General features: G+C 37.9%; 1 protein-coding gene across 2 annotated transcripts; it reads left to right on the top strand.

The window, feature by feature from the left end:
• The first annotated feature begins 180 nt into the window (after positions 1–180).
• ngfa (nerve growth factor a (beta polypeptide)) lies at positions 181–21,860 on the top strand. Of its 2 annotated transcripts, XM_008413807.3 has the most exons (3): positions 185–1,446; positions 18,770–18,874; positions 20,611–21,860. In XM_008413807.3, exon 3 carries the CDS (start codon positions 20,622–20,624, stop codon positions 21,480–21,482), a length of 861 nt encoding a protein of 286 aa, XP_008412029.1. In that variant the 5' UTR covers positions 185–1,446; positions 18,770–18,874; positions 20,611–20,621; the 3' UTR covers positions 21,483–21,860. The 2 variants fall into 2 exon arrangements, with proteins under 2 accessions (XP_008412031.1, XP_008412029.1); XM_008413809.3 differs by lacking the exon at positions 18,770–18,874 and having other exon boundaries at positions 181–1,446.
• The last annotated feature ends 801 nt before the right edge of the window (positions 21,861–22,661 follow it).

Genomic DNA, 22,661 nt, shown 5'->3' on the forward strand with positions numbered 1-22,661 from the left:
TTTGGCCTAAAACACATTCAAATTTATACACAAATGACATCTGCAGAAGCCCCTGTGTTTAAAATGCCTTAAATATGAGAATATGGTTGCACTCTTGACCTCTTCTCCACCCTCTCAGTCAAAGTACTCAACCCTCTTCAGCCTTTCTCGCCCCTTAACCAACCACTGAGCGGGGTGCAGGGCCATAGTTCAATATCTGGGGTTTCCCCTTTCAGAGGCGTGATAACAAGGACAGAGGCGGTTTTGACAGTGACCGTCTTGTACGCACGGCCAAACACACACAAGCACCCATGCATACTGGTGGACGTCTGAAAGGGAACAATGTTCGCTCGGGTTTGAAGTCAACCCCATGGGGTCAAAACTCTTTAGCGGTAAGAGAGCCTTCTCATGTTTTTACTGGTTTTCCTTTCAAGGCTAATTTGAAACCCGTAAAGTTTTCTTTTATTTAACTCGATATATCTTAATTTTTCAGATGAAACAATACGTTTAATCTTCCCAGCAAGAATAAAAAGCGATGACATTGACACACAATCCCTCCTTTCTCCTTTTTTTTTTTTTTCTTCTGTTGGTTGGCATGGTTGGGATATCTGAGTGTTCAGCGCTAGGGGCTCTGACAATGATACGGTTCAGGTCGAGGGGAAACCATGAAAGGGAAGACGCGCACAAAACCAGAAAGACTGTGCAGAAACACGTCCAAGACATTATGATAAGACTTATATATTCATAAACAAGAAAGTCAGAGAAGTGTTGCGATACCAGAGCAGAGGGAGTCTGCTGAATACAGGGTGTGGCTGGCAGCTACTAGGGTGATGGGATATCACAGTCGCCCGTTTTGACATTTTTCTTTGCTTTCTTCACATTGTCCGCCGATGACAAGTAGCAGAACTAAATAAATTCCTGACTCCACCAGACCATCAAACTTCTTTTCTTGTACGTGCTTGCGTGTGCAAATAAACTTGTTTTTAGGCACGCGCAATTTTACAAATTCAACTCTTGGGAGTTAAACGGCGTGGGAATTTTATCAAAGTGTTTGAGAATCGGTTTTCTTGACTTTCACTCCTTTGACATGTTAGTGGTTAATTACTTCTATTCAAACTTTTGTAGAAGGTTATCTCAAGGAAGTTTGTCAGGAGGGACCCGATAGTGACAGGACTGCTTAAAAGCATTTGCGCTTCAGAAAGAGTCGCACAGAGGAAGGAATACATGAATGACGCCAGCACTAGGACCTGCAGGGAGGAGACTCTCACTAAAGATCACCACAGACTGTGGGAGGCACACACAGACTGAAGTGGATGGCCCAAGACCTGGATGCAGAAGCGGGATTTTGATTTTGGGATAATTTTTCTGCAGCTCTGGGGGGGGACAACAAAGTGAAGAGGAATATAGCTGACTTACTTTTCAACTTTTATCCAACAGTGGAGAGAGGAGAAGGAGCATTATAACGTGGTGAGTTTTGTTCTTCTGATTTGGGAGTTGAGGTAAAACCTGAGGAGTGTGCATGGCGTTTATTTTTAAAGATTCTTTTCCTTTTTTTCTTTTCCTCCTTTACCTGCTTCTTAGTGAGAGTGAAGCCCTCTTGGTAAGGCTGAGGTTAAGCAGCAGGCAGTTAGTCCTGCTTGCTGGGGAGAAAATTCCAGCTGGAAACAGCACACAGGAGGTGCCATAAAAAAAAAAGTTTTACAAGATAACACTGCTAATGTTTGTGGTGCCATGTGCTGTCAGCATTTTTGCGTCACACACAATCATTTTCTGGGTTTGTTTAGAGAGCGAGAGGGGAGGACCGGGTCGAGCTTCAGCAGAGCAGAGAGAACAGAAATGAAGATTAGAGAAGAAAAATAAAACGGGGTTCTCCAAACTTCAATGGGAAGTCATTTACTGCTCAGTAAACTCCTGGGACATCAGGTTACCTTGTCCCCCCACCCCTCTCTACCTCTTTTTTTTCTATCTGTCTTTCTTTCCCACTCATGTTACACAACCCTCAAAAGACTTGTAGATTCTGATGAGCTTCAGTGTCTAACATGAAGTTACGGAGGTTATCTGAGGGAGGAGCCTGGTGCTTGTATGGGCGTGCCTTTGAACTTTATTATTATTATTATTATTATTATTATTATTATTATTATACAGTTTTTCTATATGAGGAGTTGTATTTTTGTGTTTCAAGGCAAGTTTGTGAATTTAACACAGACTCTACGCCTGCCACTCCTATATGGAATTCTTTCCGGGCTTTGACAAAGCAGGAATGTCATGACGAACAAACATCTAATCACACAAACCAACATTAGACATCGATTTAGCCGTATCCCGACAGGTCAAGTTGATTTAGTTTCAAATTAAATATCAACATCAAAAAACAAATGATACTAAAATAAATAAAAACAATTTGTGATTTCATCACTTATTTTTGCACTAACGTCAATGTATCTGTGCTGCTATTTTCCTGGGTAATTACACATCAAACTTGCGTATCAAAGATAAAACTGTGGAAGGTAAAAAAAAAAAAAAACAGGAAATTTTAAGTGATTTTTGTGGCTGGTGTGAACCAACATGGAAGCTGACAAGTTTTCAATGACTTCTTTTTAGGACGCAAAAGGCAAAAATCCCATGGTGTGGTTCATCAAACCTCCCCTCAGGTTCATGTTGCTTTTATTGTTACAACTGCACATTCAAAATTAACTTTCTAAAGAGTCCTAATCCGTTGTCTTGCTCTGTGAAATAAAGATAAAAGAGAGATAATTTCTGCTTTAGAAAAAGTTTGTTATTCCGTCAAATTTGTTGCTTAGTGAAAAGAAGTGAACTAAAAATCTCCATCTTCACTGATTCCGTACATGTGGTGTAATTCATCTGTTAACTGCGTTTCGTGGCTGTGGCCTGCTGGCATAAAAGTATGTTTCATTTATGAATAAGTATAAAATGTATTCCTTCAAATTATTTGACTTCACAACAGATTTGCACCAATTTGTCACGGACTAAGAAGCGAACCCGGTGCCAGAGCTAAAAACAGCTTAAGGCATATGAACTCATGTTTCTATGTGTATGGAGGGCAGATGGACAGTGCTGTTTTCCCCTTCAGACAAAGATGTCTGTGATTATTCATGACCCTCTCAGGTTTCCCTTTGAAGTTGAGTTACTGCTTTCTCTCTGTTAGCACCAGTGTATTCCTGTGTGCATTGTTTATGTGTGTATTTGTGTGTAATCTGTGTGAGTGTGGACTATATGTTGAAGAGGGAGCAAGAGCCACAGAGAACTCTGAAGAGACTTGTACAAAATTCTGAATGTCTTGCATGTTAGTGCAAACTATGATGTATGCTGGGTTAGCCAGAGGCTGACCATTGCTACACTACTTACAAGTTTGTGGAAAATAAACACTTGTTATTAACGGTCATATCGGGTGTTCATCAGTTTTTAAGTTGAACTATTTTTAAATTTGAACTGTTATGAAGCTATATGTGTTACTTGGAGGACGTTAAGATATAAAAGAGGCATAATGATGATGACTTGACTAGATCAAAAGCATAATATTGCTAATATAACTTAATATAATAGCTTTATCATGTTGAAGCCTGATACAGAAAACTCATAAATCTGATTAGGCAAAGGACACTTTGTCTTGAGAACTGGAGTTGACGATCCCTTCATCTTTTACGCTGGTTATTGTGTTTTCATCCAAATATTGATTGAAAAAAAAGCAGTGGCAACTGTGCTGTTACAAGCTAAATATGTCATCTGTCAATGTTCCCAACCTTTCAGTTTCACATTCTACAAAAATAATCTAAAATCTGAAACATATGTGACAAATAATTGATGGTAAACAGGAAAGAATTGATGAATTTATTTGTTTTTTAATCACCTAAAATGTTATTGATGAAAATGTTAGTTATACTACTAATGTGTTTTTCCAGTTGTCATTTGTAGCTTAATATTGGACTTTAAGTAAATGGATTACAATACATTTGTAATTGTTGTAACTATGTGCAATAATAAATAACCAACTAAATAAATAAACGACATGGTGTTGTCAGCAGGTAAAAGCATAATTATTTTCCACATATGAGTGCATTTCTTTTTAAAATTCTACTGAAGTTGTGATTCAGAGACTGGCAGGAATCTCATCTGTGTTTTCAATCATTTGGAATACAAGTGATGTTCTCAGTCTAAGAACAGTTACCCTCTGCTTGTTTTTGCTACCTGTAATGCAAGTTTTAGAAAAACTGAAATAACTGCCTAATTTTAACCTCACGGCTTCAGCAGTGGCAATGTGATGGTAGTAAATTAATAATTTATAGAGATTGAATTGAAATTACCAAGATTTTGTGTCTTAAGCTGATGATATATTTTTGCAGATTTTGATTTCTCTTTAACAAATGTAGTATAAGAAAATATAAAGGCGGACATTAAGTATTTGTATAGCCTTCCTGGTCAAAGCTGTCAGGGCACGACAGAGAGGGAAAGACCTGAGGTCATGTTTTAAAAGTTATCTACCATTCTGTAAATTTCATTGATATGGCGGCAGTACAAAACAAACATATTAAGGCCCTTCTTACATGGCAAACAAAACAAAAACTGATCTATATGTAATTCTGCCTTCCTAAAATCTGCTTAATGTCTTGCTCTTCCTTGCAATCTGAAAGAACCACCAAAGTAACTACACATTTTATAAACAATTGACAGTTTCCTTTTAAGGCACTTAAACTTTATTTTAACACAACTCACCAGACTTCCTTATGCTGGACGTGACACTTTTTCCACTGATCAGAGGTAATGAAACTGATTTAGCTACTGTTACAGTGAACGAGTGACTTGAGAAGCAGGTGTGAAAACTTTGTGGAAGGCAGAGTAACTGCGAAGAAACCTGAGCAGGGAAACTGAGGGAAGGAGATAAATTAACACAGAAACTAACAATAGATGGAGCCAAGCAAGCTATCAAAGGATCTTATGAACCAAAAGCTAAAAAAACTAACACTAAAATAAACGTCTAAAGCAATACACAAAAACAGAACACAAGAAATTGACCACAAACACAAGCCAAAATCTAAGCCAACTGAAAAGCAAAAGCACATTCCTTGCTGTTTTCTTTCATTTCCTTCATTATAATTTTCTCACTGTTTTCTGTTAGCTTAAGAATTTCATAAAGCAAAAACTTTAATCTGCTGTTGGAGTCAATGAGAGTTAGAGTAAAGCTGCTGACAGGTATCATTGGCACACCTGGTGTGAATGCCTGGCACTTAAAATATAACAGAAAACAAAACGGCAAGCAATCCGTTGCAGCTGCATTCTTCCTCAGCTATTTCCATCTGAAACAAAACATAAAAATTCTCCAAATGCATAAAAGATGCTTGTTAAAAAAAACAATATTTCATTGTTTTGTCTTCACTTCACTGCTTTTATTTTAAGATAATGATGATGTTAGCTGGCTGACATTTTGCAAGCAAAACATTTTCACACTGACCAAACTCGGATTGCACAAAAGTTTACTCTGCAAGCAAAACATGCAATTAGGCAAGTGGAATCTCTCCATCACCCTTCCTGTAGGAAAAAAAAAAGATGTTTGAACATATACAGGAAAGCATCTATTTACAAGAGGTAAGGAGGTGATCATTCATGGCTCATAATGTAAATTGAGCCTGGTTCTCATTTCATTCAGCACTAGGTTTTAGAGACATCTGGTGGAAAGCAGCCAATTGTAAGATCTGTCTGGAATCAGTGGGAGGGCAAAAGGTCAGAGTTCATCCTTGGGATTTCATGTCTGAGCCTATGGAGGAAAATAGGCATCTGGTAGTCATGGAAGGTCAGAATTTAAAACCATAAACACAGGAGCTTAGAGCAGAGACTAGGGCAAAAAATGGGAAATGTGACCAACCTTAAAGCTTGAGAAGTGTTTCTTCCTGTGACTTTTTGTGCATTTTTAATATGTTCTTTTCACTTATGTACAAGAAAGTTGTGCTTCATTACCTAATGAGTTATGTGACAAATTGAACTTTTTTTTGTTGTTGTTTCTCCTATTGTAATTGTTGCTAAAATCGTTTCATTTTACATTTTCTCAAAGTCTAAAAGCGAGGTTGTTTTAAGAACAGAACCCGATGTTGTTTGACATTTAGATCTTCCTGAGTTTAGACAGACAAGTTGTCTCACATGTGTCGTTTCTTCATCCGGACCTGTTTTTCTGCCTCTTCCTACTATACAATAGGTCAAACCATAATACTCCCATGTTTGGATTTTTCCAAACAGAAAATTGAACCCAGTTCTGTTGCTGTGTGAGTCAGCGTTTGACTGTTGGCGCTCTTATTTTTGACAGGTGCTGCGTTTAGGTTTTTTGTCTTCCTCCGTGTGATACTTTTCTTGTGTTTGTGAGCACAGTATATATGCTTCAAAATGTGACACCTAAGTGTGCAGACATGTCTGCACATTCTGCATTAAATGCCTCTCTGGTGCTAAGCTACGAGTCGCTGTCTCTTCATGCATGTGCAAACACAGTAGCTGATAAATCATCAAATTGCTCAGACCTATTTCTGAGCAAGAATAACTTTGTCATGGTGCTAATCTGTTGACTTAGTGCACGTCTTCTGTTTTGAATTGTTTCGCTGCAACTCTTTTGATATGTGTGCGCGTGTGTGTGTGTGTACATTTGGATTGTTTTGATGACACCGTTTTTCTTCTCCCTCTTTCTTGCCCTTTATTCCAAATGGTAGTTTGGCTGCAGCTTGTCTGGACATGACAAGAACCTCTACCTTGTTGCCATCATCATGGTAAAATATTTCCTTATTTTATGGTGTTGATTAAGAAGCAAGCAGCATTTTGGGTTTTTAAAAAGATGCTCTACAGAGAGGTGAATTCATAAACTTCTGTTCTTATTAATTTCCTGTCAGAAATCAAATAAAACAGACGTGTTTTTTTAGCAGTTCTATGAACTGCTAATTATATGCAATTATATGTGCAGAATTCTATGAATTATGCACACACACACACATATTATATATATATATATATATATATATATATATATATATATATATATATATATATATATATATATATGTCTACTTGTGTTGAATGTGTATTAAACGCATGCACACACCTTAGCCCCAAGGACCAAAGCGAAGCCACTCACTGTGCACTTATTTGGATTGTTCCGATGGGAGAATGCACAGAATGCAGAGGGATGAGCCACTGGCTAGTTGCTACAGACTGCTCTCAGCCAGCAGACAGAATTAAAATGCCGTCCTTGCTTACATCTGTGTTAGCCAGAGAGGGTCCCTAAATCACTACGACTTCAAGGGCTTTATAACTGCTTTTCTTGGCCTTCATCTTAAAATGTTCTAATAGGACTGTCGTCTAAAATCCAAGTATTCGTGGTGTTTCATTAAGATTTCTCATCGAACACGAAGGTATTTTGAGAAGCCTTGATTTTATCAGAGATTACACGCACAACCAGAAAACACAAGCAGCTGAACTGGAAAGCAGGCACTTTATCTCTTTCACCAGAGATCTGCTCACACACTTAACATGGCATGCTGTTTGCAGACAGAGGATGGGCCTGGGAGGTCCCACACAGACAGGTGGTTGACATCAGCTGGGGGGGGAGGGAGGGAGCGAGGGCAGAGAGACACAGAAGCACAGAGAGAGAGAGTGATGACAGAGTGATGTAGAGACCACACAGAACAGAAAATGGTAGGGTCAAGTCTTTAGTAAGCATGACGGCAAACTGACAAACACCGGGAGTAACATTAGACTTTTCTTTTTTCTTCAAGCTCGGTTTGTTGTCTACAGAATGCACAGCAGTCTTGCATGTGCAACTCGTAATACCAGCAAGTAGAGGTAAATTTATGCTTTATCTTGTTGGCCAATAAATTTTAGAAGGCTGTCGTTTTAAACGTAATAAGATATCTGGTTAAAAAAAAAAAGTTTGATATTAACAAAAACATACATGGTTTATTAGAGTAATTAGATTTACGTTATTTATTTGCTACAAGAGTAGTCTCTTGCGATTCAAAAAACACATTTTTAAATTCTAATTATATAACCCAGTGCCATTAATTATCAACAAATAATTTACTGTCATAAGTTTAAAATAAATATTTTTATTTTACACTTAAAGATATTTTTAAAAACACTTTCCAAATTGAGTAAAGTAAAGGGTGGTACTGAATATCACTAAATGGCATTAATTAATTTCAATAGATACTTCTTTAGTAAGACTCTAACCAAAAATCTAAAGATTGATTTTACCATTTAGTTGAAATTGCAAACAGGTTAATACAAAACCAGAAGGACCATTCAAACAATGCACAGTTTGCATATCCTTATTTCTGAGGCAACATATATTTTTTTGTCTACAGGGCCACACCCATGCTTATTGCTTGTGGCACCAGGACAACAGCGCAGCAGGAAAAGGGCACGATGGAAAATTTTTGGCGGCTGAGCAAGCACATCAGTATCTTTACGCCCACGTCTGAAAACATGCAAATTTTACCCGACAACTTGCTTCTGATTGATTCTCTGTTTTGTTTACTATACCGCACAATCACAGGTGCCATAGAAATGTATGTGCTTACATGTCAACGGTGGAGAGGTCATTAAAGCGCAGATTCGTAGGAAAATGAGTCAGGGTCGACTCAGGCTGGCGAGCCGTGTGACTCACCCTGAGTCAGCGATTTATATTTGAAACACAGCTAAGATTTATTTCGTGTAATTACTGTTGTTCAGTTTCTCCATTGGAATTAATAACATACTAACCTCTTCCACACTGTAGTGATTCTGACATTAAGCTAGATTTAAATCAAAGTATTTATCCACTAATGTCACAAATGAGGTTGGTGGTTTCGAGGGGGGGGGCACCTGAATGTCAGCAAAGGGAGGCAGAAGTGGAGAAAAAAAATAAGTCTGTTTAATAAAAAAAAAAAATACATCTTACAAAACCATAGTCCAAGGTTCAAAATTTCAAACACAAAATGAAGACATTAAATAACTCCCAAAACAAAGTAGAAATATGGAGGGAAGAATTACACAGGACACACTGGGGTAGTTTCAAGTAGAGTACAACTAAGGATGGATGGGCCAACAAAGAACAATGAAAAACAGTCATCTGATGGACTGAGTGATGACTGGAGAATGACATTGAATGCAGGTGAGTTAATCAGGGGATTAGGAACAGCTGTGAACGACAGCAAACAGGCAGACTGAGGGGAAGATGAATAATTAACACAGAGGAAGCTGAACTAGACACATTGAAAAAATACAAACCATGGGGCAAAAGCACAAAGAAAAGAATAGGATAAACAAGGTAACTAAATACAGAGGAATTAACTAATATGTCATAGCCCTAATCGAAATAAACACCTGGATATGGAAAAAAACAAACATTTTCTTACAGTAATAAACTCAGAAATAATTAGAGCGGAACACAAAAGAAAAAAAAAATCTGTCAATAGGTTCTTGAGAAGAAACATTGTGCTGAACCCTCTACCTGGCTTCTATCCATGAGTGATTTCTAACTCCCCAGAAGGACCATTAGCTCAGCTCTTGGATTCAAGTTAACCTAAAATTGTGTCCATTGTTTTTTGCTTCCTCATACTTTAATCTACTTTATTTATACTCCCAACGCAATATTACATTCCCCTTCTCTAGCCTCCCTTATAACTTGTCTGCCCAACCCTTCATGTATCCAACTTCTTTCTCTCTGTTTTTCCATCTTTGCCTTTGTCCTTGTCTGTGGCCAAACAAGCATTCTTTCATCTGGCCCTCCTCTCTAGTCAATGCTGTGGGATTTTAGATTCTCTCCAGGAAGGGGGGGGTTACAGCCGTAGCTATGCTAAAAGATTAACCACTTGTCATGAGAAGATTGCTGAATGTCAAGGTCATAAAAACTTGGGTTCTGGAAAACATGTTAATCATTTTGTTCATTCTGCCTTCAAGGCCTTAAAGACTGGACTCCCACGTCCACTGGTCCACTGTGGGTTATACTGGGGCTGGACCCAATTATAGCGAGGAGAGACAGGAGAGAGAGCAAAGCCTTTTCCCAATACAACTGGGATGCTCTGCCTCCAGAGGTTGATGTCAGCTAGTTGCATTTACTTAGTTTCCTTTATTTGAGTACAACTAGCGTAGTTGTAGTAGGCTATATTTTGGATCTTTAATAAAGTAAAAGTATTCTGAAGTATTGCAACTCAGTTTGCACCTGACTTTATTTTATTTCTGTCAGATGATATCCCTTTATATGTTAAATCAGATGTGATTTTATTAGAGTAGCTTTTTAAACAAATACTTTGGTTACACTTTATTTGAAGGGGGGTGAATAAGACTGACATGACACTTTCATAAACATGACATAACACCTGTCATGAACATGAATAAGCCTTCATGAATATTTATGACTGTTGTCATAAAGCGTTATTCAGTAAATTATGGCACTTTTAATACAAAGTTGACATTATTCAAAATTTCTTTGTTATGACAACTTGACATTAACCAATAAATCATTACTGATGTAAATTTGTTCTAAAAGTTTTACTGATTGCACTTTAAAAATTAGGTAAATTAGGCTTTATGTTATTAAAGGTAAAGTTTAAACAGGCCTCTATCCTGTTTTACTATATCTCTCGTTTTACTACATTCAAATGCAATTACTGCTGAAATGAAAGTCAGAAGAAAATGTTTATTTTGGAGTTACTCATAGATGCCACAGAGTGACAGTGCTGTGTCTGTTTTGAATTCCCTTCAGGAAAATCACAATGACTCAATCTTACTGTTGGTGATTCATACTTCAATGTAGTGTAAGTGCCTTGAGGTATTGTTTTGGTGTGTCTACTTTAAGTCAATGTTGCTGGTTAAAAACCCACAACTATGAAATAGAGACATAATTTTAAGACCTGTTGTTTGCATTAAATTATAGATGAAAACCAGATTAAAAAAGATCTTCAAGGCACAGACATACAGGGATTCCTGGGAGTTTTTTTGTTTTTTTAATGGAATCTCCTTCTGTTGTAACATGAACCACAACACTTATGATGCTCTTCAATATAATCCATGCGATTAGCTGTAGACAGGTGACTTGGTATCGAGGTCTTCCAAGGTTTTAAAACATTAGTTTTAAACTCCTAAAATGTTCTATTATTTTGTTATTCTTTGAGCTTTTATTCAAAGTTATATTGTGATAATCTGACACCAGCCCAGCTGTGAAATTATATGACAGTATGAAGCTGCAAAATCTGTCACAAATTTATCATTATCACAAAATGACCAGATGCAATATGCATGTTTTTAGTGTTAGCTAATTATTTAACCCTCCCCTAGTCCTAACTTGAAGCTCAGGAGGAATGCGGCAAATGTCACGGTCAGACAGCAGGGATGTCGGGGGAGTTGTCCCATCATGTCATCAGTTTCAGAAACCAGACATACACAAAAAACAAACTCACAAAAGTGCACACGGGGTCAGAGCGAACCTACCAGACAGAATAAAACAACTTGTGGGGACCCCGTCTCTTAAGATTGCAAGAGAGTTAAGTAGTAAGCCTTCATTATGCCTATATTATCTTTGGTGAAACATGTTATTTAACACAGCATAAACATTTTAGTAGGCAACTGGTAAGTTGTTCTAGTCAATACAAAACTACTTTAAAGTAGTTTAAATGCTAAAATAACAATACCCAAAAGCTATTTTTTATTAATGTTTAGTTTTCCAGAAGCTAGAACCAATTAATGCTGTTTTTTTATGAACCAAAAGAAACAATATATATTTTATTGTTTATTGCAAGTGAAGTCACTATCGCAACATTCACTGGTATCATTGCATGTCACATGCTTTCCTGACACTGTACAGCCCTAATACAGTTGTACCATATGACAGTTAAACAATCAGATACATGATATTTATGGCACTAAGTTTTTAAATTAACACAACATGGATCACACAGAGATTTAGATTTACTGCAGAAAGCTAATGGGTCAGAAAGAATCATTTTCTGCATCATCATCTGCTGTTGTTTCAAACTCAAAAAAGTCATTATTTTTGATTCATATGAAAAAAGATAATTTCCATAGCACATGTGCATTAAAAGAGGAGTAAAGGCGCTTGTAGACACAAGTGTGTTTTCAAAGTGTCTTTACAGGATGTGAAGTCTTATAAGATGGTCTTCCAATAGGTCACTGTATAGCTGCTATGGCACAGTATGGTCATTTTTATCCAATTTCAGTTAAGTTCCTAATGGGAAGGAGACATATAATCTAACCTTGACCAAAAAGACCAATGGATTTTTAAAACAATGATTGTGTAATTTTCCTCAGAGACAAGGCAACATTAACTCAACCCAGTGCTCTCCACCTGCACATATAAACTTGCATGGTTCTGAAATCTGTTCTCTGTTAGACACAGAATCTGCTACTCAGGAAGTAACCTCTGGCTTATAACTGAGAGCCAGGCAAAAAGTGGGGATACAGATAAATGAAAGACCATCAGAAAAAAACTGAGTTGGATGATGACTTTTTTACAATTCCTCCTTTTGATTTTCCACACCATGTCTGTTCTGATTCTCTCAGGATGTCCCTCAAATACACTTTAGTTCATTGTTTTCCACAGCTAATAATCGAAACATCTGTGGAAACTGATAGTCTGTGTTTATTACAAACTTTCTTTCTTCTTTTCTTTTGTTTAAAATTGGCTGATGAAGGATTTAATTTGTTCCAGACGTTTATTTGCATAATAAGGCTGAGTTATGAAGCCTTCAGATAAAATCTGCATACTTACCTGATTCATTTTTTTTTTTACATTTAATTGAAATCTACATTCAAGTGTTTAAAATGCTGTGCCTGTAGGCTACAAAGTTTAGGAATGTTGTAGAGCCCCGCTCAATAAATCCATCAAGTTAATACAATTTGATGTGAAGAAGCAGCGTCACCTTTTTTCCCCCTTTGGAGCGTTTCAACTCTGTAAGCCTTTGTAAATGTTTTTTGTACTGCGTGTTATATCATTTGACATTTTATTGGGAAATGAAGTGCTTTAGCAGGAAATGTATGTCTGTCACATTGGCACTGGTTGACTCATTCTTCCAGCATCCTGGACTTCAGGGCAGAAAATGTAATGTTTCCAGTATTTCTGATTCACGACAGCTCACTTGGGTCTCAAACCATATGCTTTTAAACATAAAAACATGGGGATACACATTTAAAAATAAGGTATATCAAAAGTTCATTGAAATAACTGTTCTTAACTCAGTCCAGCAGCCAAAGAATATAAGGTCCTGAGGAAATATGTCTCACCTCAGTACATATTTTCTACAACAACGCAGAGTGTCAGATAGAGCAGGAGCTTCTTTAAGAGTCAGAGGCCCAATTTCAAGATGTTTAATTGCATAGTCAAATTTTGTTTCAAGTCATGTTTGATATATACAGTGTTTTTTTTCTTAATTATGCTATAAAATGGCACTATGTGCATGCTAAATGGGACCTAAATTAGTTGTATTTTTGTCAGATTCACTTCCTGCACTTGAAGAGTGGCACCTTATGGTTATTTAGAGCTTTAAATAAGTTTAGTTATCCTTCAAAACATGCTTATGCTGTTCAAAGTGTCACTGAAATGTGTTTCAGTGATGTTTCAAAGAATAGGGAGATTTACTGTTGTGCTTAGCAGCATGCCAATAGAGGTTCATGCATTTAAATGTGATATTTCAACAAAAAAAGTCTACAGCACTATGTGATAAAATTCAAGGCATCAGAAGTGTTTACTAACACTGTGGATAGCTTGCAAAACTTTCTGAATTTCAATAAATTCAATAAAAAGACATAAACTAGAGATTACAAATTAGCTTACTTTTTTATTGGCATTAAATAAATCAGAGTTGACTTAGAATAATAACTGAAGACAGCTATCGGGTATAAAACTTTCAACATCAGTGGCATAACTTGAGTTTAAAACGTGCAGCTTGATTTAAAGTGAACAGATACCATCAGATTGCTGAGTTCTTTGTGTAAATTAAAGATAAACATATAGAAAACGTATTTTATGGAATGACAATATTTTTTAAAGCTGTTTGGTTAAAACGGTACATTTTACTTAAATAAAATGTATGTGAATTACATCTTTTGGAGTTATTTGAGGTGGCTGACTCCATCCTGACATCACTTAAGAACACACATATCTATTTTGACATTGCATGTTTCCATGACTACTTCTCGCAAAGCACCTAAAGATGCTTTTGGAAACAATATGGTATCATTTTACATAACAAAAAACTAAATTGATGGCAGCACGTTGGTGCTTGAAAGATTTTGTGATTGCTTGCTTGTCCAACTGAGACTCTATTTCTCGTGCAAACACTGAATTAATAATGATTACAATAATGAGTTTTAATTTGAACTAGGGACTTTCATTTTTAATCAAACAAATCCCAAATGTCAATCTCACTTATAGGAAGCAAGCTGACATGGCAGCCATCCCACTCGATGATTATTTCCAGTGGTTGACAGCGAGAGGAAATGCACTACACTGAGCTGTTGAGAGACTCAGGAAAACTGTTTACCTTTCTCAGTTTTTTTTTTTCTCTGCTGCCCCGTCGCCATCCTCTTTGCTCTTCCTCCCTCCTCCTCTGCTGCTGTCAAACTCTCCCTCTCACCCGCTCATAATCTGATGCCGCTGTCATCATGCTGACATATGTGTGTGTTTGTTTGACCAAACCACTGAAGCGACGCTCCTGCTCATCTTTTAACAGGGACTTGTTACTAATGACTAATGCACGCCACAGATAGGACAAATCTGTCACGTACTGTAAACTAACCTCGCACTGATGGAAAGCAACGCTCGCCTTTCATGGTGTGGGCCACCTGCGTTTCCTTTGCTGTTCGCCTCAGCCAAATGTAATTACGTGGCATGTCACTGGCACATTATTTAAGTAGATCATTTTTTTGTTGACTGGCTGACAAAACAAAGCCATGCTACAAGAATCTGTTGAGAGTACCAGTAACCGTATGGCTCCAATGGCACCGACTAAGAGAAATGTCTCCGTCAGAAGTGTTTCCGTCTCCTACAGGACTTTTTTTTTTGACCATTATAATAGCCTTGCAGCTGAGTAACCTGTGATTTTTCTCCACTTATATACATGTTGCTCATTATAACAACGTCTCTCTGCCTAAACAATCGCTTCTTCATCCTTGCGATGCCTTGCCATGCTCATGCTGTCACCGCATACGATAGGGAGAAACTCCACAACTGAAAACGGTTCTGATTAATTGGGAAAAAAGGGAACCTCCTCTCTTTCCAGTAAACTACGCTGGGCTGCTTCTGCCACATACCAAGTCCTGCTTATTGTATGTTTCATAACAACTTATTAAACAATTGCTTTGTTTAGATGACTTTATGAAAACATGCATCACACTCTGTTGTTCCTGATGCTGTGGTTTTGGAATTCCTTTGTCATTATTTGGACACAAAATCATCTCCTTCCAGCGTTCCAATTCTTTCAAGACGTGTCTCATTATGTAGTGTATTAATTAGTGATGCCTATGCACCAAATAAAAATAGATTTACTTGTGGCTACGGGAATGAGATGTTGCACTCTGCAAAACGTTTTCCTCCACATTGCTATAGTTTGTAAATCTGTCACTTTTGGAAAACCGATGTGAACCCTGACAAAAGCGGACACAATCTCAGATGAACCGTCATATGCGTCAGTTTGAGCATCAGCAGCAGCGATCATAAGCGGTCATCATCTGTTTCACCTTCTAAACATTTTGGATCTTTTTGGAGGAGTCTTTGACGACTCTTTATGTTAGATAGTTGCGTCAGCTAACAAAAGCTTGGAGGCTTTTGTTTGTACATGTTGCTCTTAAGGTCTGACCACAAAATTTGAATCAGATGCAAATCTTGACTCTTCTTGGCCAATGCGACACATGGTTTTATTTCGTTTGCTCTGCTCTGGATGTTTGTGCCGCTAAGTGACCCGTTTTCAACAGCCAGACTGATTACTTGAGTACGCAGAGCGTAGTGGATTAAGTGAAGAAATAGTTGATGTCCGTTCACCGTTCATGGAAAACAAATGTTTCCACAAATGCATAATTGCACAGGAACTCACCTGTATGTTTTTCTGTGCAAAAAAACAACAATACATTTCATGCATGCAGAGATTAGCCCTTACGCCAAAATAATTAGACACTTTAACTTAAAAACAAGAATAGTTTCTTCTTAAACCAGCATTCTGAGAGATTTTGAGGCAAATGCTAAGGTAATCCTATAACTCAGTAGTGCTCTCTAAAACTCTCTGACCCCTGTGCTCCTGGGAACAAGTGTTTACTCTGCCTCCACCAGTATTAAACAAAAGCCACATATTTTCAACATTAAGATCCTACAGGCTCACCTCGGGCCCGGCTGCCCGTCAACCTGGATCAGTCAGCTTGCCCCATGTTTGGACCACCTCCGGATGTGTATATGCGAAGCTGAGTGTGTTTGATTGTGTTTATTGAAGTCAAAAGATATCCCTGTTCTATCAGTTTGTCAAAACAATAGCTATCTGTATGGCCAAAGATTACTTGGTTGTTTTGGAGATGCAATGCAAACTGACCTTCCACCAGAGTTTCCGTATACATTCAAGCTGCTTAAGGAGGTGAAAGAGTGGGAAAGAATTTGGATGTAGAATCCTCACATTTTATAGTTGTTCTCAAGTAAAACACAACAGAACATCACCAAAGGAGAGCAACAAGAAGTAAAAGACTGAAACCACCGTCAAAAGTTTTCACCACTAATAATTATTACATTGGACTAAGAAGCGCATTTCCCTTCATCATGTAAGTAGGGCGAGAAATTAACTAAAAGTCAAGCATAGTTAATATTTGTTCTGTTGTTTTAGACAGTTCGCTATTCATAGGAAACTATATAAATGGTACAATTTTCCAAGTTGCAGTCAAAAGCTTCAAATGTATTTTATTGGGGTTTTATATAAAAGACCAATGCACAACAACACACAATTATGAAGAGGAAGGAAAATCATACATGGTTTTCAAATTAGTTAGTTTTTACAAATTTATTTAAAAAGCCGGTTCTTTGGACGCCCAAATGGCTCCTCAGATTTTATTGCATAAAAAGTATGTTTAAAATAAATTACCAATGAAAAAAAAAACTATATTATATCAAATGTTCATTTATATGGGACAGCCAAAAAGAAGCATCAGCTTCTATAAAATGAGAAGAGCCGAGTGCTGCAAAACAAATATACGAAATACAAATATACGAAAGGGTTAAATCACACATTGTGGTTTTTTTTGTTCACAATCTTCAATATTAAATTTTTACTTTGCACGGGCTACAGTCTGCCTTTTAGCTGTCTATCACATTAAAATCTGTCCCAACTTTGTGCAGATTTATTTTAAGTATTATCACCCAGATCTGTCTAAAGGTTGAGTTATAGTGGGGCTTTTCAAATGACACCCATCATTATGTTTGAAACTTCTGCGGTTGTGCGTGCTAATCACTTTTCAACGCCTTTAAGGAGTAAGCACTGTCCTGAATGCTTCAAACTTGGTACACATGCTAAGAGATGCAGTGAGGCCACACTGGCAGGATGTGGGGAGCAGTGTGTGTGAGAGGATTGGGGCAAAGGGGCATACTTGCTGGGTAGGTCTTGGAACCCAAAGGCAACTGCTTGCAGTTCTACATGCATTTGTGGTTGTAACGTGACAATATCTGCTCCAAGTTGCTTTGATACTTTTGGAAGCTGTGTCTAACTATGCCTTGCACATTGCCAAATGTGGAAATTGTAGTTTGAAGAAAAAATATAATTATAACCTCTAACAATATTAGCTTGTGGGAAAATACCTGAGCATGGAATTAAAATGCCAAATTTCTCGTCCGTAGTCCAGTTAAGATTTCCAAAGGGAACTGAGCCAATTATATTTTTGATAAGCCTCAGCTGCCTGTCTTTGTAAGCTGGTGGATACAAAGCAGGCAGTACTGACACATAATGGATCTTGCTATGTTGCAGAAGAATTTTTCAGAGGAACTCTGTGCCTCAGAAGGTAAAATTAAAAACAGAAGCCACTGTGTTTTTGTTAAGAAATATACCATCGACCACTAACTGCTTTCTGAGCTTTGCTATGTCCAACCAGAAGGCTGCAAACTTCACAAGGCAATAACATTAAACTTGAAGAGGTAAATATTTGCAGCACCCATAAACTTTGTGGTATTTCAACACTGAGACTATAACAGTGAGATGGATGCAGCAAAGCATTGTTGATGAGTAGTAACTAGTCAGGTTTAACTCACCTTAGCGGCCTCTTGAATATTTGCACTGTTGAAAGACATATATTCTTATACATTAAGGCATCTAAATATGCAAATTATTCTTACAAACACATGTGCATCCATGCACATGGATGGGATGTATTTTGAAGTTGGTATGGCAACATTTCTATGCACGTATTCACATCCTTTGAGTGGTGCATGTTTGTATGTTAAATATAGTGCATAGCTTTTAACGATGTGTGAGATGCTCCCAAATACCAATGAGTCACAAATCTTAACTTTGAAAGTTTTAAATGTTGAGTGTATGCACTTAGACTGTGAAAGCTTTACCTTTAATTTTACTTTTTATACAATGTACAATGTATCAGCCTAAGAGAAGACAGCTTGATATTTTGAGACATTAAAAACCAATAACTGTTACTTATCCATTGGTAAATGTGGCTTCCAAAGGAAAAAAATAAATACAATATCAACCTAAAAGACTATTGATAGCTACTTGTTTTAGTAAAATTATATTTCTACAAGCCTTTGTTTTGTGTGTGTGTATCACAGAGATACGGTTCAAAGGGTCCAGGTGGCAGGCATGAGGGCCCCAGTCTTCGTTGGAGTTTGGCTCTAGAGTCCACAGGAGCTTCTTCAATTGGACACATTTCACAGGTACATATAGACTTTTGCAAAGCAACAATGAAAAAAGACGTGTAAGATAGGCAAGACCGGAACTGTTGTGGTCAGTCCTTTTCTGAGTTATGTGTTTATATAAATATTCTAGATAAGTGCCTTGCAAAAGCATTCAGACCCCTGGATCTTTTATATGTATATTAAAAAAAATAAGTTATATATATATATATATATATATATATATATATTTTTTTTTTTTCAACCACAAACTTTATTTTATTTCTCATGATAGATGAACACGAAGAGCTGGACCACTGTGAAGAGGAGGGAAAATCATGTTTTTACAATTTGTTTTTACAAAACAAAGTCTGAAAAGTGTGGAACTTTTAGAAGGATTCATCAGCTACTTCCTCTAAATGGCTTCTGACAGACTCCAAACAGGACTGCTCTTTCAGAGTTATTTCACGTGAAGTTCTTGTATGTGGAGCGCAAAACTAATAGTTCTCCTGTCTACAGATTCTTCCATAAGCTGTCGCTCTCTGGACGTCCTCCAGAATTACACTGGGCCTCTTGGCTCCTTGCCTGACCTGTCAGTTTAATTGGATGTTAATGTCGTTGTAGGTGTGAATCTGTCAAACTCTTCTCAATTTAAATAATTTTATCTCTGACATGTCTAGTGTGTTCCTTGGTGTTTAAAGTTATTTAACAATCCTATGGGTGTCAGGGTACTTGCTTGTTTGGGATTTGGCTTTTGTATTTTTTAAATATTTTCTGGTGTTTTATTGATGTTTTAGAAGTTGGGCCATGATTCGAGTACACAAACTGAAGCAAAGCATTACATCACAACATGAGCGGTACAGGTGCTGGAATGGTCCTGTATTAGTGTGAATGGATCACGTCCCGAGTCATACTGGAAATTGTGTATCGTGCTGGAGGGGGAGTTGTTTCCCTTTGTACAAACCGTGTGATCCAAAATGGATCTTGTGAGTGGGTCATTTTAATGCACTGATTCTAGATTTAAAACACTCAAATGAATGGCCCTCCCCATGATTATTGTTTGATATTTAGTTTATTCTTGTGTTCTCCTCTTTGTGCGATTGGATTTAGTTATGTTAGACATGTCTTATTTTTTCCCCTTTGTTTATAGTTCATTTGAGTTTTAGTCACTACCATCAACCAAGACCGTCTGGGATGACTCCTACCACCGTCACCCCAGACGGTCTCTGTAATTGTGTCCATCGGCACGACACTTCACCCGCCCAACCTTCTGGTGGCCATAGGGTACCATTTACCGTTTAGTTCAACTCCCTTTGTGTTCGTCTTCCTCTCTTCCTCAGTTTCCATTATTCTCCCTGCCACAGCTGTACCACATTTTCTCTGATTACCTTATTTGTCATATCCTCAACATTCAAGCTACTGGTTTTTGTTTGTTTCTTGCTGGATTCTTTCCTTAAACTATCCATCACACTCATGCCAGTTAGTGACTACTCTATAAGTCTCTATTTTTATCATTAAAGAAACTCTCCAAACTTTTGCCTCTGGTTCTGCCTGCATTTTGGTCCAACTAGAAACCAAATACAATGATGCCTTCACAGAATACCTGTTTTAATACTGACGATAAAGTTAGTTATATTTACTAAATGAGTAACTTGCGAAGGACGTTCTTTGAACTTGACTTTTTTTTAGGGTTATCAAAGTCTATCAAAAAATGATCAATGAAATACATTATAGTTGTAATAGTGCTAATTAAGATGATTTTTCTGTCTTTGACCCAGGACGTGTGCCCATGAGGTCATCACTACTGGTTCTGCTCCTCCTGATCGGCGTCCAGGCTGTACTGAACATGGGAGGTGGTTTGGCCCGGAACCCTGGAGCAGCCAATCACAGAGCAGGGCAGCAGGAGACAGCAGCAGCCAGGGGACAGCTTTCTCAGGACCAAACTTCATATCAGCAACACAGGACCACCCATCTTAGAACCAAGAGGACACACAGTGCAGCCTCAAACATGCACAACAGAAGCCCTGTCATTGGGCACTCTCCAGCAGGTTCCTCTCCAGACCCCTCCAGCCCAGTGGTGGACCCGAAGCTCTTCTCTAAGAGACATTATCGCCCATCGCCTCGTGTCGTCTTTAGCGAGGTAATCCCTTCGCATGATGTTCTGGATGGTGAGGGTTATGACTTTGAAGGGGTGAGGGGGCTAAGGGTGAGGCGCAAAGCAGGATCACACACCATGCATCGAGGAGAGTACTCCGTGTGTGACAGTATAAATACCTGGGTGAACAAGACACGTGCCACAGACATGTCTGGAAATGAAGTGACAGTACTCTCCCACGTTACAGTCAACAACAAGGTAAAGAAACAGCTTTTTTATGAGACCACCTGTAGATCCCCGACACACAGGAGTTCTGGAACCGTAATCGGGGGACGATCTGGAGGACGAGGTGGAAAGCAAGGCTCCAAGACAGGCAACTCGGGTTGTCGAGGCATTGACAGCCGCTACTGGAACTCCCACTGCACCAATACAGACATATATGTAAGCGCCCTGACCGTCTTCAAGGAACAGACAGCCTGGCGTTTCATCCGCATCAACGCTGCGTGCGTGTGTGTTCTCAGCCGGAATTCTTGGTCAAGAAAACCGGGACACTGACTGAGGTGGACCACTCTTGACCACTGGACTATGAAAGCAAACACACATTTCTACAATACAGCCACTGCAGCTTCTATGCCAATGCTCCTATCATACACCCACTGATGACAGCAGTATATAAACATACACATGCACACACACAAACACATTTCTTCATTCAGTCCCTTGTTCCCTGACCCTACCTCAGTCAAAGAAGTCCTAGTAGTTTTAAGTTATGAGGACTGCATGTTATATTTATGGTTTATACAGACAAATATAAAAAGTATATACAGTATGTGTACATATACAAAATTATTTCAACTTTTTAAATGTTAATGTTGTTATTGTTGTTGTGTTGTCCATGCTGTTATTTATTAAACACCTCAGTGCTTGCCTGCCTGGTTGTGCCGTTTTTATCCCACTCAGACTCCCTTAAATGCTGTGGAAATGTGTTTGCTCTTCCCCTTTTTTGCTTTTTTGTCACACTGAAAAGAAATTACACCAGAAAAAAAACGTGTGGTGGTAAATAAAAATGAGTTTTTAACGATTATTCCTTTGGTGATTGGATATAAATAGCTAATCTAAGCAATTTATTGTATTGCGCTTGAGGACAATGGTTTCCATCAAAAAGTTTGAGATAACTGACAATGAAACTTTTACATCACCACATAGGGATTTTGGTCGACTCCTCCTTACATAATTGTTTCAAATTAGATACTTCAGCTTAAATTCAACTAGTGGTTCGACATTCTCCTTAAAAACTTTCCAGTAGAGAGCAGAATTTAATTTACAGAAAATCTTTCAGGTTCTGAGAAGCAAGGCAACAATAGACCATTACACTATCTTCAGTGTTTGATTATCAGATGTTTTTATTCTTAAATATTTTACTTTTAAATTAGGTGTAATGCACATGTTCTAAAAATTTCTATATTTTTCTAATCAGAGACCAGAATAATTTCCCAAGAGTCTTTGGAATTGTGATGTGTTTTGGCAGATTTAAGACGGGCCTTTGTGACCTTCAGGGACAGCAGTGGTTCTCCCCATGGAACTCGCATGGATGCTATTTTTGCCCAGTCTCATTCTGATGAACGCTGACCTTAACTGAGGAAAGAGAGGCCTGCAGTTTCAAATGCTGTGTTGAGTTTTTGGTGACATCCTGGATCAGTTAATACACTCTTGAAGTAATTTACCTTAATTTTT

This window comes from Poecilia reticulata, chromosome 7, assembly GCF_904066995.2.
Source record: "Poecilia reticulata chromosome 7, P_reticulata-male-v2, whole genome shotgun sequence".
NCBI classification, from domain to species: Eukaryota; Metazoa; Chordata; class Actinopteri; order Cyprinodontiformes; family Poeciliidae; genus Poecilia; species Poecilia reticulata.